Source organism: Astatotilapia calliptera, chromosome 22 (genome assembly GCF_900246225.1).
Source record: "Astatotilapia calliptera chromosome 22, fAstCal1.2, whole genome shotgun sequence".
NCBI classification, from domain to species: Eukaryota; Metazoa; Chordata; class Actinopteri; order Cichliformes; family Cichlidae; genus Astatotilapia; species Astatotilapia calliptera.
The window spans coordinates 9,001,664-9,021,237 of record NC_039322.1 but is presented as its reverse complement, the minus strand read 5'-3'; the positions used below and the strand labels follow the sequence as shown (position 1 = coordinate 9,021,237).

The window sequence follows — 19,574 nt, the reverse complement described above, 5'->3', positions numbered from 1 at the left end:
CATTGAGAATATTTTAATGTATTTGTTTTTTTAGGGGGGGTTAATGTAAAAATGTATTATTTAAAAAAAAAAAAAAAAGAAAAGAAAAAAAAAAAAGAAGGTAATTTTACCCCATTGCCAGGTGGTTTCTAGGCAATGTGATGAAAACTTGTCATGCGCAGTTTTTTGTGTGGATTTTGTGAATATAAATATGATTCTGTTGTCGGGAAATAAAAATGATCCTGTCCTTTTTATCAAATGTTACAGGCACATCATGTCATAATATCTGTTACATATAAGAACCTCCAGGGTTCTACGGTGTGCCCGAGTGCCAGTTCAGGTTGCTTAACCACTGGTTAGAGGGGTTCACAGTCAAAGAAACAAACCAACACATACACAAAGTTTGTTTTGCAAGAAAGAACAGATAAGGATTGTGTAAACAAAGGCAGTGTTGTTTACACAATTTATTTTTTTAACTCCTTTTTGCATGAAAAAAATGTTTGGAAACCATAATTAATGACGTTATAACATTATTAGAATATTTGTTACAACACAGAAAGAGCCAATGGAAAAAAACGTTCCTGTGTAAGATAAAACTGACCCTACTTGGGCATTTCTGTCACCAGTACTGGTTGGTTGCTTGAGGGTTAATTCTATCCATTTCAGTATTCATTTTCTAATTAAATATAAGGTTTTCGATTAAGTGACTGTTTTTTGGGGTTTTTTTTAATGTTAAATGTTCTGTTTTTTATCACAGTGAGGGAGCTGGTGGTATCAGCAGGAAAGAGTGTGGAGGTAACGCTGCCCCTCAACGAGGTCAAACTTTACGCCTATGTGGTCCCAAATGGTGAGACCAATGGAACGCTGTATGAAATAATGCAGTCTTTTCATCAGTTTCCTGACACCTGAGGAAAAATGAGTGTGTAGGAGGAGCTAATTATGCATGGAGTGGATTTTTCTATGTGTACCAGTTACTAATTATTATTAAACTGTGCGTTATTTGTGCTGTTCAGTAATGCATGGACTAAACTGCGCTTGACATGAGTCTTAATCATTTTGTACGTCATGCTGAACGCTTGTCAGAGAATTTCAAATCTATGCTGAAAAAGATTATAGAGTTCAGAAGAGTAACACACATCATGAGTCTGTTAATCCCTTGAGCCCTCCTTAACATGCTGCAGTGTAAAAACATTGTATCTAGTAGATTTTATTTGAATGCGTACATTTTTATTACACTTGGGTATTTATTTTTATGTATTTTTCTCTACAGGGACAAACTATGCATTTGACTGGCGTCTAAAAACTCATCCCAAAGATTACAGCGGGGAGATGGAGGGGAAGCACAGCAAGACTCTGAAACTCAGCAAGGTGCAGATCACAGTTTCATATTCATGTTTGCTATAAATAAAATCATGCAGGTGGCACTCTGTTGACCATGTAACCAAAAAGGATCACTTCTTCTTTCTGGTTGACTCGATTCCTTCTCTTTGGGTCTCCTCAGCTGACCGTGGGCCTGTACGAGTTTGAGGTGACAGTGGACGGGGAGGGCGCCCACGGAGAAGGTTACGTTAATGTTACAGTCAAACCAGGTATGAAAACTCTTTAGTTCCTGTCATGGCTCCTGATTTAGCTTCTTTTTACACTTGTTCTCAGTGGAATATTTATGATTTACATTTTTTTTCCCCTCAATAATATGATTTTGTAAGACTTTTGGGGTCTCTTCCTCCAGTTTATGAAGTGACTGTTTGTCTGTGAAGGTTCTCAGTCATCCAGGTCATCTGACTGTTTATTCTACTTTTGAAACCACCTTATAAAATCAAGGTCACGTGAGGACTGTAGCCAACTGTCACAGAGTAAAAGGCAGGGTGAATGTAGTGTTCACACCCACGGGCAGGTCAGATTTACCAGTTAAGCTAACGAGCATGTCGCAGACACTGGAAGAACGTGGCACCGCCACGCCGGCTCATCACTGTGCAGCTGCTGTAAATCACAAATGAGAAACGGTGTCAAATAAAGCTACACAGGAGAGCGATGTTTTAATGCTGAAGCTTTTATATATTAGTTGCAAAATTATGTAGTACTGTTAAAGGGTGTGGAAAATTAACTCTCTTCTGTAGCACCAAAACATCTCAAAACAGCTCTAAGCAAGTGATAATTCACAGCAGGCGCGTTCTCACTCCTGTAAATTAATCCTTTGTGTGTGGTGCTGCGTAGCTGCAGAGCAGTCAGTGTGGGGTTTGGGTGGGCGAGTGTGACTACACCAATCAGGACAATTCACTTTTACCTGTGCTACCCCCACACATCATCAGCAGGTTAATGTTACTGTTAATGTAATTGTTTAATGTGTCAGACGCATGCTCACGGGCACCTCCATGTGGTGACGTGTAGAAAGTTCGTGGTGTGAAACCCATAGACCGTATACAAAGTTGAGCAGTTAGAAGCAGGAAAAAATGGAAAGCGTAATAATTTGAGAGAGTTTGACAAGGATCAGAGCATCTCCAAAATGGCAGCACTTCCTGGGTCTTCCTGGTCTGCAGTGGTCAATATCTATATGGTTCTGATAGAAAGGTGTCAGAAAAACCTGTGCAAAGCAGAATTATGGGCCTGCATAGCTTCAGACCAGTCAGGGTTCCTATGCAGACCCCTGTCAATCGCAGAAAGCCCAAAAAATATGAGACATTTGAGCATTAGAACTGGACTTTAAACAATGGAAGGAGGTGGTTTAGTCTGATGGACCATGTCTTGATGTGGATGGCCAGGGTGTGTGCACTGATTACTTGTGCCACAGCACATGTTTGGGTCTAGTGGGTCCAATGGAGCTTTTGCACATCTGCATTCGCTTAATTTTGCAAAAGTGGACATCAGGACTTGGTGGAAAAACACTGGCGTGAGAGATGTAAATGACTGTTCGTGTGTGTAGTAAGATTATAATGTTGATACTGCTTTACATAGCCATATTTGATTTGCAAATTACATGTGCTTTTGAATTATGCCAGGACTATTTTAATGTAACCTGTTTAGTTTATTTTAATTCATATCCATAAATCTTCATTGTGTTTGTTTCTTTTATAAAGATTTGCAGTTGTAATGATCTGCATGTTGCATCTAATGAAGCTAAGCAGTCATGTAAGGTGGTTAATCTTCTGCAGTGTTTTGAATGTACTGGTCCCCCCCCTCCCTTGAATTAATACAATTGCCCGCTAAAAAGCACTCATTAACCACTTATAAGGAAAAAAAACCCTTATTGCTGGAAGACAGCCCGGCTTTTCTCCCACACATGGTTGTATTTCTGTATTTGCCAGGGTATCCTCTAACCTGTTCTTACTGCCTCAGTCACTAATGCCTAATGTGCAGCTCAGTAAGCGAGTTAATTCCTTATTTTCCACCTGACAGAGCCACGGGTAAACAAGCCTCCTGTTGCCGTAGTTTCCCCAAAGTTCCAGGAGATCTCCTTGCCAACCAGCTCTACGGTGATAGACGGCAGCCGTGAGTCTCCCACATGGTACACACACAGTCATTTAGCACCAGTTAAAGAAAGGAAAACCAAATCCTTGTCTTCCCTTTACAGAGAGCACTGATGATGACAAGGTGGTGGCGTGGCACTGGGAAGAGGTCAAAGGTCCTCTGAGGGAGGAGAAGGTCTCTGCTGACACCCCTGTACTCACCCTCACCAGCCTTGTGCCTGGGAACTACACATTTAGGTAAACAGAAATCACACTTATCTCAATGAGATTAGTTGTGAAGTCTGAAAACGCACACCTGTTTTGTTGAAGTGTTGGCCTGCAGACAAATGCAGCTGAGTAAAACTGACTTTACAGATGTTACAGAGGTGTTGGGAAGCTGGAGGAAGTAATTATGCACAACCCGTGTAAGTGAACAGGAAAATCCGTAGTTTGATGTGAAAACATTTGGATACTGTAGCACATCTCTAAATACACTGGGCAACTAAAGGAAATCCTTTTTGTGATGTTCTTTTATTTAGCATGGACATAAAAAAGAAAAAGAAAATTCTCTCCTTGTTAAATAAATAACAGAAAAAGCAGTCCCTTTTGAAAATATCTGATTGATTCTTTGGTACTCAGCTTAACAAGTGCATTTTAGTTTCTCTAATATGGCCTCATTATGTGGGCAAGTGCGTGTCTTCATGACCTACTCGTATTTTTGAAGTGCCTCCATCTGGATCATTTTCAGAGAGAGATTTATGATTTACTTGACAAAGTGTTCTTCTTTTGATATGCTGGCAGCAGCAAATAATAACAGTGAGCTTTCTTTAAAACAAATTAAGAAATATAGACCCGGAGCACAGCTTTTAAGTTATGGAAGTCCGCTAGAAACCTCTGTGTCTTCTAAATTTATACAGTGGGAAGATTAAATGTGATGCGACCAGTAAGTATAACCTCAGAGATCAGTTTTGTTAAATTGCTATTTATTTGGGTTTATATTTGAGTAGCATATTACAAATTGTGATATTTTTTTAAAATATAGTTCAAAAAGCAAAGAATAAATACTAAATACTTGTTGTGTAATTGACCTAAAAGCTAAAACAAAAAAAACAACAACCCCAAAATAGTGATGCGCTGGTTCTGAGTTAACGTCCATCATTTCACTGCTTGGCTTATCTGGGTTGACATCATAAATTTGTAGGTTTATATTTGTGCTATTTCAAATAAGGCTTGAATAAGGGCTGAAAGTCTTCAAACAACGTTGTTATTTATTTATGGTAAATAATGTTTTCCTGGCAGAAAAGTCGAGATGAATCAGAAAAGAAATGCAAAACTAAGCATCTTCTATGAAATTTTGGCAAAAAGATTTTAATTTCTGCAGCACACATGTCTATGGTTGTCCCATAAATGCATCTCCATCTTCCTTTTGTATCAGTTTGACAGTAACTGACTCGGACGGAGCTACAAACTCGACACAGGCCACTCTCTCCGTTAACAAAGCCAAGGACTATCGACCTGTGGCCAACGCCGGCCCAAACCAGGTTTGTCCTCTCTGTTGTATGATGCCCCAACCTGCAGGTGCTGCTATCACATGAAAATAAAGTAAGTTATTTACGCCAAACTGCGGCAATCCTAATAACTTTTCTCTTGCCTCTTCCAGGTCATCCAGTTACCACGCAACTCCATCACTCTGTATGGCAACCAAAGCACCGACGACCACGGTTCTCTGTCCTATGAGTGGTCCCTCAGCCCAGAGAGCAAAGACAAAGTGGTGGAGATGCAGGTACAATACTCCACACAGCTGAATTCACGTGTTTTGGGTTATTTTTCTGTGGATAAGATCATCGTAGCTAACAGTGGCGTATACTGTGCTTTTCAGGGTGTACGGACTCCCATCCTACAGTTGTCAGCAATGCAAGAGGGAGACTACACCTTCCAGCTGACTGTGACGGACTCAGCTGGACAGCAGGACACTTCTCAGGTCACCGTCATCGTGCAGCCAGGTAAACAGCTGGAGAGTTCATGCCACCTCAGCAGATATCACTTCCCAGCCATCACAGATGTCACACATTAGCTCAGGATTTTTCAGTGTTTGTTCAACTCTGAGCTATTGTTCACCATATGGAGCGAATAAATCTCTTTAACTTGACATTTAAGAGATGCCGTATCTGAACACAGTGTACCCTGTGTGGCTTCTTGCTCGCCCCTTGTCTCTTCCAAATTTACACATCAAAGAGCAAATTGAGCCAGTGTGTAAGTCGCCATTAATTTGTGACCTTTCATGACGTGTGAGGAGAATGTCGGCACTTAAACTGCTCCTGTTTAGCAAACAGTGACGGGTAATCATATGAGGGAGCAGAGTGCACTCAAGGTGATAAGCACTTTGTAGACTGGAAATGTACTGTTTTATGTTGGACCTCGAATGCGAACACACAACAACAAGGTCAAGGTCTGCTAGGTTTAGACCGAGGCTATCTTGTGAGTCATCGCACCTGAAAGATATGACGATGTTATTAGTCAGAATCTAATTCCAGGTACTTCAGAACATAACTGCTGTGCTTTAGTTACTGTCAGAAAGACACTGGTCCTTTATATCATAGAAGGGTTTTCATTACAGTGATGTTATTAGCTGTGTTATACAAATATTGGGTTTTCTTTCGTCTCAAGCTAGCTCGGCTTGAAATACTGGTCAGTCTCTCCAAATCACTGAATATTTTAATATTGACCCCCCTGAACGCCCAGAGCTTCCTAGTTTGAGGAGGCCTGCTCCCCAATCCAGGTTTTTCGGACAGTAATTGTAGCTCTGTGCTTTAGTAGTTTTCTCATAGTCTCATTATATACAACTGGACTTCTTTTTGTAACCAATGGAACCGGACTCTTCTGGTCATTAGAGAGATTGCAGATACAAAGCACTTTGTAATGCCTTCAGTTTTCTGATTTGGATTTCCATCTTCTACAACCTCAATTCGGAAAGAGTCGGAAGTCTGTGCAAAATGTAAATAAAAACAGAATTGAATCATTTGCAAATCTCATAAAACCAGACTGTTGTCACAATAGAACATAGAAAACACATAAAATGTTTTAACTGAGAAAATGAAATTTGATTTAGGTAAAACATCTAAAAACGAAATTGTGTCTTTGTTTAAATGTATTGCCTCTCTTCTATTAAGAGTCGGTGAACATTTGGGGACTTTCAGCATATCTTGATGGTGCCTTCCCAGATGTGCAAGCTACCAATTCGATTGGTACCGATACACCTCCGTACCACCAGACTTTTGAAAAGAGGGTTGATAATTTTCCTCTTTCGTCCAGAGGATGCAGTGTTTGTGTTTCCCAAAAAGAATTTCAAATTTGGATTTATCTGACCACAGAATAGTTTTCCACTTTGCCTCAGTCCATTTTAAATGAGCTTTGGTCTAGAGATGACAGCAGCATTTCTGGCTCATGCTCACACGTGGCATTACAGACCTTTAATCTGCAACCTTTGACCTGGCACACGATGATTTCTCCAAGTCTTCCTAAGTCCATGCAGTGATTTCATGACATAATCATGTCTGTTTTTGATGCAGCACTGAAGGCTCAAAGATCACAGAATTATAGATATATAGATAGAGCCTACACTTTTGATCATATTTTGTAATACATTAGATATTTTGCAGTCTTTGCAAATTTATGTTGAGAAAGATTATTGAAGTTTCACAGTTTGTAGATGTACCTTTTTGCCAGTTAACCTAATGAGCTGCAAAATGTTCCCCCAACTCTTACTTTTCAAATTCAAAACAAACTAAAAATTTTCATATAACACTACTGGTTTAAATAAATTCGCTTTGGGGATCTGCTGATACCAAGAGCAGATCCAATGTTAAGTCAACAAACTAAACAATTCACACATTTGCAAAATAACCAAAGCACTGCTACAGATGCATTGTAAACGTGGAACAACATAGATTTAAATAGAATGGTTTGACCCGTTGAGGCCTTGCCCAGTCAAGCTGATCCAAACACTAATATTGAATCTGTCCTTCTATACTGTAATTTAGTGTGGTCCAAATAATGGAGTTGTGTGTGTCATTTTCACATTTCATTCAGAAAATAATAAACCACCAGTAGCAGATGCAGGACCTGAGAAAGAGCTGACGCTGCCCATGGATCACACCACACTGTATGGCAATAAGAGCCACGATGACCAGAAGATAGCCACCTATCAATGGACAAAGAACAGGTCAGATGAATATGGATTAATGCAGTTTGTATTTTTTGTTGTTAAAGTCTAGAATAATAGTTTACATGATACCTCAATCATAGTTACTGAGAGGTTTATAATATAAAACACTTGAATTCACAGGTTTCAGTCGCTGTCACTAACATTTCCACATCCTCTTTAATTCCCCTTGTCCCTCCCTTCATGTTTCGATCTTTTTTTGGTCCGTCTGTTCCTCTACCAGTGGTCCCGATGGTGTGAAGATTGAAAATGCAGACAGCGCCGTTGCCACGGTGACAGGTCTCAAGGTCGGCACATATGAGTTTACCCTGACAGTAACTGATGAGAGGAAGCTGGAGAGCAGCGACACTGTCACAGTCATCGTTAAGGAAGGTACGGAGTTGTGTGTTTGTGTGGGTGTGGAATAAGACTTTCCCTTTAAGCAAAATAGCTGCTTTATGTCAAAGTCAGACAGCTGAGTATTACGGATGTTTTGAAATTTACATGTTAATTACAGAAGCAAGAGCTCAGTTATTATCTGGAATAACATAAACACACTCGGATATGTAGACAAACGTATGGTTTAATGCATGCACATACACACAGAGATCGATATAAATATAAACTAATTCACTCTAGTGCGGTATTTAAAGTATTTGTGCTAATACATGCCTTATTGCATCAAATGCCTTAGCTTTATCATTATATTGAATTTTAAATTTTAAGCACTTGGTAACAGCAGAAAGGAAGAACTCCCTTTTAACAGGAAGAGACCTTCTGTAGGGCCAGTCGGTTACCCAATATGGGATAAATATGATCTCTCTCTTTCTAGTCCCTCTCCAGCTCTCAGTGTAGCCTTTTGGATCTGCTGAAGGCTTTCTGTTTAGAACAGCCTGATTAAAATGGAATTACAAGAATGATTGTCCAATATTACTAAAATTAGGAGCAATCTGTTTATAAGCATTATCTTAGAATGCTTATTGGTCCTTCAAACGTAGGAGTGTTGTCCAACTATTACCTTAGGTGCCATTCAGAGGCCTGTTCTCTGTACATTTTTTAAAAAATAATCCCAGTAATCTGGATTTTGTTCAGATCTTTGAACCCATAAGAGAATTTGATTAGGAAAGCTGGAGATTATTGTGCACTCCCATTATCGGTGACCAGAGTATAAATATCAGTACTGGAAACCATAATCGGGTGGAGTAATGAGTGGAGGAAGCAACAAAGAGGGGGGAGTATATTCAGATGAAAGGTTAAAAGCAGCACAAATGTGACACACTCATTCATTCATTGCTTGGAGAACAATAGTAGGAAACTAAATGATGAGTTACTTTTGTCAGTTACTCCCTCTTGACTTATGCGCTAACTCTAATAATGACTCACAATATTCAGCAGTTTTTCCTGTCACCTGTGCACAAAATGGAACTGGTCCCCACCCTTCCTCCAACCTTGGTTGTGCAAATATTGCACAACCAAGGTTGGGCTGATTTCCGTTAAACAATTCTGGTAATTCTTGATCTTGTTTACAATGAACAGACCTGAGACAAGCAGGTTTGACCTCATGGATGTGTTGCAGTAAAATCCAATCCTATAGCTGAAGAACTGAAATATTCCACATCAAACCAAATCATCAGCAGTTTAAACCAAATAATGTGCCGATCTATGCGCTAGAACAATGAGAACAAGCCCTCTGTGAGCTCATCCTGTTATATTGTATAAACAAAAGACTGTGCTATTAATGGGAAACAGTCCAGAGGGAGTGACAGCTGCACAACAATCATAAACATGTGAAAATGGTCTGGCTGGAAACGTGCAGTGAAGTGGTGTAGTTGCATATAAGCTTTTGATTCTCTGAGTATTTAGAGGGAGAAGATATAAGGTCTCCTGTAGATCTGAGTGATCTAAATGTGCCTCAGTTTGAATGAGAAAAAGCATGATTGTGTTACTGAGATGCTGTTTTTGTTTGTGTGGTGCTTTCAGACAAACTGTAGGGGTTACAAAAAAGATGTATCCTGTGTCTTTGAAAGTGTGGGATTCTCTCTAAAATACTGTAGCACATGTACCAGTGACCAGCAGGGGGCTCTAACAGAGACACATTGTAAAGAAGTTTATGAAATTTTAATGTTTTTTCTCCAGAAAAGGACCAACCGCCAGTAGCTCGTGTTGTGTCGAGTCCACCCATCTCTTTGCCTGTCAGGACCGCCACTTTGGATGGATCTCAGTCCACTGATGACAAAGGTGGACTCAGCTACCTGTGGACCAGAGAAGACACCAGTCCTGCTGCTGGGGTGAGACGGACCTTTATAATCAGGCCTTTAACTGATGTTAGTTCTGGTTTAGTTTATTGCAGGGACCATGAGATTTATAAATAAATAAAAATGTATTGTTTTTTGTTTTGTTTTGTTCTGTTTAATAGGATGTGCTGAACAGCTCCGACCACCAGGCAGTGCTGTTTCTTGGAAACCTGGTGGAGGGCAAATACAGCTTCATCCTGACTGTAACTGACAGCAAAGGACAAAGCAGCAAGGGGAGGGGCACAGTGGAGGTCAAACCAGGTAAGCAGACCTACAAAAACATGCATATGAACACATCCCCAAGATATACTCATTATTTTTAACAATACGTTTCTTTATTTCATATAAAAATTACTCCTTATGTTCAACTAAAGAGAACACACATTCTCAAAAACAGTTCAGAAAACACATCGACATTCAAAAACGTCTCAAAATGGGCTCAGGTGTGACTACATGTCATTGGTCCACATATAGTTGAGTCAAGAAGCCTGTGCTAACTGAATAAACAGAAGGCTGCTGGATAGATGGACGGGCAGTCAGTCCATTTTAGACTTTAATAAGTTAAACAGCCAACTGTTAAAATATTCACACAGTGATGGTGATTTTTTTTTCCTATGATGAAAGGAAAAAATTATATCAAAATTGATATGAAAATGGATTCATATCAACCAAAAACACCACTTCTTTCTTATCCAGTCTGTATCATTTGGTTTACTTTTTTTTAATCCAAAAACAATCCTATAAGCTACTTGTGTAGAAAAAAAAAAAAAAAAAAAAAAAAAAAAGAGGTTCATCAGTGTTTTATCACAACTTTGACCTTCCGGATCCAAACCAAGTAGAAAATGCTTTGAATGAAGTGAAATTTCTTTTGAAATAATCTTCTTATATGCCACTCTGACCCCTTCCTAAAACGTTTTAATCTTTTTCCACTAACTAAGCAACCTATGCATTTGTCTCTCGACATACAATTTGTCTGGTTTATTTCATACTGATTTAACTGTTTTACCAGGAGTGGATATCTAGGTATTAACCATTTATAGTGTTAGAGTGAAGGATGTTGAAGTGTAAAAGCTTAAACATTTAAAATATTTTAAAACTTCCCGGTTTGGGGAAAAACTATATATTTATTTGTATAGTGTAGCAACGTAACTTGATACTGATGCACTTAAAACCTAATAAAACTGCTGATTATTTTCCAGTGATCAGTTTTTTTGTGGTGCAGTGTCCCAATAAAAGACCTGTGGTTTCTATTCAGGCTTTTATTTTGTAGCCAGATAAAGATTCAAACGAGGGGAAAATAAATTCTTGTGATCGTTAAAAGACATTGTAGAAAAATATACTGAAACCAAACTGCTGCATGGTTTATTTTTTCTTCAAACGACTCTGTGCATGCAAATGCTTTCCACACAGCAGGAGCCTCAACAACCAGCAGCAGAAGGTTGAGCAGGTCAGCACAGCATACGGTGCACAGACACACACTCGGCCAGAAACTAATCCGTCACTTGGCGCTCTGGACTCTCTCCCAGATTTCAGGGAGTCAGATGGATCCTGCAATCTGCCCGTTTTCCTCATGTCACTTTTTCCGTCTCACTGTCACCTCATGTGTCTTCCCTCTTCCCTATTTTTCCCATCTATCCATCAGACGTGCGGGAGCGGGACCTGGTGGAACTGGTGTTAGAGGTCTCCGTATCGCAGGTGTCCCAACGTCAGCGCGACATGCTGCTGCGACAGGTTGGGGTTTTACTGGGTGTGCTCGACAGCGACATCATTGTGCGAGAGATCAGTGCGTTTAATGAGCACAGGTGACTTTGTCTCCAGATTTTAGACAAGTGTGCAAACCTGATGATGAAAGTCATGAAACCAACTGTGAACAGAGCTGGAATTATCCTTTGACAGTTTGTTTGTTTGTTTTCCACCCTCTTCCTCCATTCTCAGTACTCGTTTGGTCTTCCTGGTGTCCGGAGGCCCAGGGCGCCCTCCGCTGTCGGGCCGTAACGTTGCACTCGGCCTGCGCAACAAACTGCGTAAACAGAAGAATGACTTCCTCATCTTCAAGGCCCGACGAGTGGATACAGTCAGTGAGTACCACATAAACGTTACGAAATGGAACAAGGAAAGGGGGAAAAGAGGTTTGATGCTTCTATGTTACAGCAGACTCTAAAAGCCTTGGTTTTTGGACATTCAAGGTCACAGTTGCATTGATTAATTTCTGATAAGCTCTTGAAATCATCAAGACAGTGTCTCCCAGTTTTGTTTTGTTTTTGCAAAAATGTAAAAATTTGTCCTATTATTAGATTCCTCCTAAAAATTCCTGGATCCATATTTTGATCTGCATTGACTCCTAAAATGAATCACTGCTAAGATGGGCCAGACCTCACTTCGGCTAAAAACTCCTCCTATGCCTGAATAGCTCTACAGCTTTGTCGCCAAATTGTAGCTGTGGGGAGGTTTCTCTCTTTAAGTTGATGAATTTTCTTTCATTAGCTGTCAACTGACTAAACCAATCAGTCGTTGCATGCTGTTTTTATGATGTAGATAAAGCATAGGTTTAATGCAGAAGAATAAATCTCACCGGATTCATCTTTGAAGACTAGATGTAACCCTGACCCATAATCTTATGTTTTGGGGGGTCGTTATTAGAAAAAGTATTTTGATGGGAGTCAGTTACAATGTCTATTCTTAAAATATCTATTCTTGTCTTTGATTTCCAATCTTTTGTCTTTTTTTTCAAAAGCCTAAAATCACAAATTTTGTCAGCAAAAGGTTAAAATAAGGCTTCATATCAGATCAATTTGATTTATCTCAAAAGTATGGAAATTACTTTTACAGCAGCTAAAATAATAAACACAGTCTGTAAAAAAACTAATGTAGCTCAATAAAACAGAATATAACAAAAAAGCTCAGTTTGATCAAACGGAAAGATTAAAGAGCTCCATTAAACAGAATTGAAACCAAAAATTCAAATAAGATTGATCAAAAAGTAAATAATTGAATACAAAATAACAAAATGGCTCTATAAGGTAAAACAAATGCACTAACACAAATAAAATAAAATAAATTAGAATGAAAATAAACTTACTAAATGTAGCAAAAATAACAACAGTAAAATTTTTCCTTGACATTAAAGTGTACACAGAGTGTAAAACATGGTGTATTGATCACAGAAAATGACTCAGTCCTCACAGGGTTATGTTTTTGAGTAATCCCACCTACAGACAAACTGAACTTATCACAGACACACTGTTTAATGCATAAACCATAAAAATCAGACTGCTATTATTCAGTCATGCTCGTGCAGTCTGCAGTCTTTGGCTCGGTTAATGATGCAAGGTCAAAGTTTTAGATTTCTTAGCTATTTCTAAGTCATATAAGTATTTCTTTAGCACTTTAAATCTGCTGTTTACCAAGTTTTAAAGCTCTGACGGTTTATTGAACATTGCTGTCGCTCTCCCTCCTCAGTCTGCCAGCTCAACTGCTCCGGCCACGGCGAGTGTGACTCATTCACGCGGCGCTGCGTCTGTCACCCTTTCTGGATGGAGAATTTTATCAGAGCTCAGTTCGGAGACGCAGAGAGCAACTGCGGTAAGAAGGGAGGCATTACAGTAAAATATAGAGTCGATAAACAAAAATCAATAAATAATCAATTTTATTGTTGTGAAAATCTGACCCAGCAGATTATTATTTTAATTCTGTTTATAAGAATCAGAATAATCTCTGTCGCTGTATTCAGGGACGCACGGCGAGTCTTTTGTGAATTTGTTGTCGAAGCTGCATTACTTTAGAGCTGTTTTAATATTACACACTTTTTACCACATCATTTTTTCTGTTTTCAGAGTGGAGCGTGCTCTATGTGACAATAGCATCCTTTATGATTGTGGTTGCTGCGGCAACATTTGTATGGGGGATAGTTTGTTGCTGCAACAGGTGAGTTTTTTACCTAAATTCTTTTTTAATATTCTGTCAGGGTTATTGTTAAATAACTTTATGGGGGTAATGGTCATTGATTCCCTGTGTGTTTATTTTCCTGTAAGGCGTAAGAGCAAAGTGCGCAGGAGTAAAAGTCGATACAAAATGCTAGAAGCTGACGATCAGGACTGTTTGGAGCTGCAACTGCCAAGAGCTGGTAAGATGGACGAGTTCACGTAAACTCGCACCACCGCCTGCATTTAGCCTGTTAACACTCACAGAAACAGGCAGACAGTAAATTCTGCTGCGTCTGTATTTTGACTGGAACTTGAACATCTTGAATCAAATTTTATAGAGATAACAACGATACCAGTACTTCCTTACTTTGTAATATGATTGCATGCACAGCTACGGTTTTTCTTTTGTGTATTTTTCTAAGATTATTTGTTTGGGCCATTTTTTTTCCTTTATTAGATTAGATTAGGAAAGTATATAGACATGAAAGCGAGGGAATATGCAGAGCAAAGGCCTGCAAGTTGACCCGAGTCGATGCTTTTGGCCTTTGTGGCACATTGCAGCATGAGCTAAACACTGTTTTCCAACTTTAGCAAAACTTTTTTTTTTTTTAAATGATGAGTGTGAATGTTGTTAGGTTAGTCATATTTACAGTTAATTTACCCAATGGTCTTCAAAAATAACTGCCCAAATAAACACTGAAGGTGTTAACAAATGGTAAGACTCGACTTTTTTTCTTGTGAAGATTTCTTTTGATAATTAACACTGATGTAAATGTTTAGCCAATGTTTCTATTTTAGCCACAATACAAAAAACTTGATGTTTCAAAGACTGAGTTAAATTTTCTGCCTAGTCGATGTTTAGGACAGCTCCATCACACTGTTTCTTTCGCTTCTGTTCTCCTCTTTCTCGTTCAGCACGCCTGAAGCCTGTTCCTGCTCCCACTTCCTCTGCCCTCATGCACTCGGACTCTGACCTGGACAGTGACGAAGGGCAGGGCGGGATCCCGTGGACGGATCAGGAGCGCGGGCAGCTCCTGAGGCCTCAGAATGGCTCCCTGAGGAATGGCCAGGGGCCGGTGAGGGCCAAGAAGCAGAGAGAAGAGCAGCTATAGCAAGAGAGGAGGGGGGAGCTCACAGCTGCCCTCACACAGCTCTTCCCCTTCACGCCTCCTCTTTCCCCTTCGTTGGTCTTCAACACAAAAACCTCACACTTCTCCTCTGTGAAGACAGACTGGGAGATACCTGAGTTAGGAAGAGGGAGAGAGAAGGAGATGTTGGGACCGTGTTGTCCCACTGTCACAGAAAAAACACCACGATACTGAAGCTTCCCTGCACCCACACTGAGCCAGAACGACGTGAAAAAGAAACTGCCATTACACTGAGAACCAGGGGTGAGCACTGTGTTTTGAATGATATAAAATATTAATTAGACCCCTATTATTTAACACAGAGACATAAAGAATGTAGTGCTGCCCCTCTCCTGCTGCTGGCTTACAAAGGTTGGGAGACTGTGTGAGAGGAAGTAGCTCGAGTGACTTTTTAAGATGAGGAAAAACAAAACTGCTTCAATGACACGAAAACCAGCCACCTGGCACGCTAACACCTTGCCTCTTGTAGACACGCATGTACAAACACGTTGTATTCACGCCGTTTCAGGTCGACCTGATGCTACCAAACACTGCCATTTTTAAATTAATGGTTAACTTTGCTCTGATTGTTTCTGTTCATCTGAAGCATGACGGAGAGGAAAAGAAAAAAAAAAGACAACCAACCAACAACCAAAACTGATCTGAGCTGCCAACGGCTCGGAGAAACCACCTCAGAAAATATTTTAAATAATTTATGTGCATGAAGAGCGACAGATTGCAGCTCTGGTACAACCTGATACGATCGGCTGCATGTTTGTATGTCAGCTGTATGTGTGGATTTCTGTGGCTGCTGTGCCAAAAGATGTTTCCTCAGAGCAGTTTGTATGCTTCTTTTTTGTTTTTTGCTTTTTTTTATGTTTTTATGAACCCACAGAAGAGTCACAGTGTTGTAAGGTTTTATTCTCAAGGCTTCTCTGTGGATTAAATAACTGGAGTACACAACTGTAACAAAAGTGGTCTCAGTGAGGAAGGCAGTTGGGAGAAAGATGAAGAACAGGAGATTGAAGGACAGACCGCTGCTTCCTCATCACCTTTGGTAATGTGATGACTGCTTCAACCCTGAAGACCACAGAGTTTTTGTTACTGTTTTTACAAACAACCTTTTGGCTGTGATTAGACGTGGATGCACTTTGATTTTAATGTCTGCTGTCTCACTTTGTCTCTTGTTGGTTTAAAAAAAAGGGAGAGGTTCGTATGTGACGGTTGGAAGTTGGGAGGTTCAGCCATAAACGCAGGACTTTGCGGTACTGAATATGTAGGAAGAATGTCCATCAGTAATGTAATTCTCATGCTTTACACTCATCTCCATGATGCAAGCAGCTCTAAATTTTGCAGACTCGCAGCACACTTGGACAAGCATGCTCATTTTTTAACAAACTGAATGTTTAAATCCATCAAAAAGCCAAGTCACAATATCATTTTTCTGGATTTAATGGTATTCATCCTCTTCAGTCTGACCATTAAAAGATCTTCTTTTAAAGTGATTTTGATGTTATGGAGTTGGAGTAAAAATCCACAGGCCCTGTGCTGTGCAAAAACATAGAAACACAGTGGGGTTTTTTTTTAGCAAGGTTAAAACAGTTAAATCAGTTTATTTCTTCCAGAGTTTTAATTTTTTAATTATAGTCAACTCTGTGTTTTTTGAACAGTGTCATTATTAGGTATACAGAAACATTAAGAGTTTGTACTCTAATGGTTGTAAAATTAAGATATCTTAAAGTTGATGGAGTGTTAAAGTTGGCCGGGAGATGCAGATTTCAAGCTGACTCGGATGTGAGGAAAATCTTTGAAAAGGTAAAATATGTTTTCTATTTTCTAATGCAAACTTACTTTAAGTATACGAGTGAGCTGCGCATCCGATCGGAGATAAAACTGTACTAAATCCCGAAAACAAATTATTTCTTCCCACGGACAGGACATAAGCAGGAGGTTAATCTGAAGGATGTTTGCGTACGCTTTGAGCAGATTACCAGAAATAAACCACGAACGGGGCCCAGCAGGAAGGCTTTGTTTGTTCATCAGCAGTAATCTGAGGTGTTTCTTGGCTGGACCGTACCGACAGACAAACTTTAGCAGAACGACTCTCCCCGACGTATCATCTCACAGTGTGATTGCTTTGCATGCAGAATGTGAAACAGACACATGTAAGTCCTCATCTGGAGGCACACTTTTCTATGTTCGTTGTTGAATGTTAAAAGGGTACATCATTGATTCAGTTCAGCTTGTACTCTGTGCGAAATAAGCTGGGGTTTGTTTTTGGGTTGTTTTTTTTCTCAAATTACTGCAAAAAGTCATCTCATGCCGATGTTGGATCTGCTGCACTAAATGTGTTTTATTCGCACCTGCTGAATTTATCGGGCCATCTTTTTTTGACCTCCTGTGGGAGGCAAATTAAAATCAAGCACACCCAGGTGCCAGCAACGTCAAACCACTGAAAAAAATCTGTTGTCTTGTCTTGTTTTGGTTTTCGTTTTTTGGGGGGTTTTTTTTTTTTTTTGGAATAACAGCCAAATTGTTCTGATGGACTCATCTTTTTTTTTTTTTTTTTTTTTTTTTGGTCTCCAAAGCTCCTTTTACAGTTAAAAGGAGGACACAAAAATGTTGCGTTGTCTGCTGTTACGTTTGGGATTTGTTTAGATGCAAGTGAACTGACCTTGAGTCCACTGTGAAGGCAGAGATAAATGAGGAGAAACTGTTAAATGAAAGGGGTGTAATTGTTTTTGTTTTTAATATTTTATTATTAATAAAGTTTTAGTGAAGGATGACCCCTTCTTTTGTTCTGTGATCCTGCTGATGCAACTGGATAATGTGTAAATTAAAGTTAAAAAACAAAAAAACAGTGTTTGCTTGTTCTTGCTTTGTGTAATCTGAACAAAATTACCTCTGATTAAGGTAAAAAAAAAAAAAAACTTTTATTCTTTTTTTTTTTTTCTCTGTGCTTTCTCTGTGTCTTTGTATTAGTTGTTTTTCTCCACAGCCTGCACAATTCAAAGGAAACTCCTTTGTGTGATCTGAGAAAACTTTCTGGGAAAAAGTTTTGCCTGGATAAAACTTTTGAGGAGTTTGTTTTACTCTGAAATGGAGATGAGTCATTTTTTTATATTACACAAAAATTCTGCTTCATCACCTGGTTGGGAAAAAAAATCTAATTTCTTTGTCGCGCGTTCATTACATATTATAGGGTTGGTATAACATTTACTTTTCTGATTACAGGGGATCCAAACACCCGTGTATCGGACTGATCCTCTGGTTGGTCTTTTCATTTACTTTTATAAGCCTGCTGCCCTCGATGGTTTGTCCTTTGCACATTTTGGGAGATAATGGAGTCCTTAAAAGATTATAATCGAGATCTCCCTTCTCTGTCCTGTTATTCCTCCTCACTGTGGATCGATGCCTGTTTATAACACTTCCTATCACTGGATGGATATTTATTTTTAAGACTAGACAAGTGACATGTAAGATAAATACAAATGTGCTTTTAGGTGATCTCTGTGAAAATGGGACTTCTTTTTTGAAATCTTTATTTCGGCCAAAAAAAATAAGGTAAATAAGAAGACAGGATAAATATTTGCATGTTTTCAACGTCTCTGCAGTCAAAGTTTTGCTTCTTTTCTCAACTATTCGCAAATACAGTGTCTTAAACATGAAATGGGACAAATCATGAATGTGCAGCTGACAAATCTGTGTGATGCTATCATGTCGATATGGACCAAGATCTCTCAGGAATGTTTCCAGCACCTCCAATTTCACATGAATACAGTGTCTTAAACATGGGACTATAGAGAATTTATATTTATGTTATCATAATGTTTGTTTGTTTGTTTTTTCACTTAAATTTGAGTTAATTCGCAGAAGTATGATAGTGACTCTGACCACCAGCTTTCTTCAGTGAGTGAATGAGTGTGTGGTGCTGATGATCCACAGCCACACTCCAGGATGGGGGCCTCTCAGGAAACCTGGGAAAGACTCAAAGAGGCTCCAGCTCCAGCAACACTTGTAGTGTAAAGAACAGCTTTATCACTTGACCAAGTAATAATTAATACTTGGCACGACAAGTGTTGCTGGAGCTCTGGGCCTTTTCAGATTCTCCATTCACACTGGAAGCAGGTGAAGTGCTAAAAGCATCTTTAGTGACTCCACACAGACCATATATAAATATATTTGTTTGTTTGAATATTTGTGGGAATAACTAAGGGGGGTTATTATATCCCGTTCTGTATAAAACAAACGCTAGATTGTTTGGTTATAACAATAAGAACCCTTAGTTGTCGCCCTTATTTGAATCAGTGAAGTCACTTCATTGCTTTTGTGCACATTTACACAGTTGTGTCCATGTTTTCTGTATGTGTGACAGCTTTTTTTCCAGTCTGTAAAGTGGGGCAAACATGCCCAGACAAGAAAAAACGCACCACATGAAATACACAACTCTGCGTGTTTTTCCTGCAAATGTTCGGAGGAACATCTCCTTTAGAGGCGCTGCCTCTTCTGTTATTTTTATGATGTCATATCTCACTGCCTGCAGATATGTTGTTACGAGGGGAAGAAAAGTACTTAGTTCTTCTATGTTTCCCCCTCTGCCTCTCTTC

The 19,574-nt window shown here is 39.4% G+C and overlaps 1 protein-coding gene across 3 annotated transcripts in view; it reads left to right on the top strand.

The window, feature by feature from the left end:
• The window catches only part of kiaa0319l (KIAA0319-like ortholog), a 37,780-nt gene extending 20,308 nt beyond the window's left edge, over positions 1 to 17,472 (top strand). For all 3 annotated transcript variants that reach the window (XM_026155504.1, XM_026155503.1, XM_026155502.1), the window contains exons 8-25: positions 737 to 826; positions 1,250 to 1,347; positions 1,481 to 1,568; positions 3,373 to 3,465; positions 3,548 to 3,680; positions 4,858 to 4,963; positions 5,083 to 5,205; positions 5,302 to 5,425; positions 7,512 to 7,644; positions 7,868 to 8,016; positions 9,760 to 9,911; positions 10,040 to 10,178; positions 11,560 to 11,719; positions 11,853 to 11,995; positions 13,377 to 13,499; positions 13,751 to 13,841; positions 13,949 to 14,040; positions 14,756 to 17,472. In XM_026155504.1, coding sequence (XP_026011289.1) covers positions 737 to 826; positions 1,250 to 1,347; positions 1,481 to 1,568; positions 3,373 to 3,465; positions 3,548 to 3,680; positions 4,858 to 4,963; positions 5,083 to 5,205; positions 5,302 to 5,425; positions 7,512 to 7,644; positions 7,868 to 8,016; positions 9,760 to 9,911; positions 10,040 to 10,178; positions 11,560 to 11,719; positions 11,853 to 11,995; positions 13,377 to 13,499; positions 13,751 to 13,841; positions 13,949 to 14,040; positions 14,756 to 14,952 — 2,234 coding nt within the window. In that variant the 3' untranslated portion in view covers positions 14,953 to 17,472. The remainder of the gene's footprint in view (positions 1 to 736; positions 827 to 1,249; positions 1,348 to 1,480; positions 1,569 to 3,372; positions 3,466 to 3,547; positions 3,681 to 4,857; positions 4,964 to 5,082; positions 5,206 to 5,301; positions 5,426 to 7,511; positions 7,645 to 7,867; positions 8,017 to 9,759; positions 9,912 to 10,039; positions 10,179 to 11,559; positions 11,720 to 11,852; positions 11,996 to 13,376; positions 13,500 to 13,750; positions 13,842 to 13,948; positions 14,041 to 14,755) is intronic.
• The last annotated feature ends 2,102 nt before the right edge of the window (positions 17,473 to 19,574 follow it).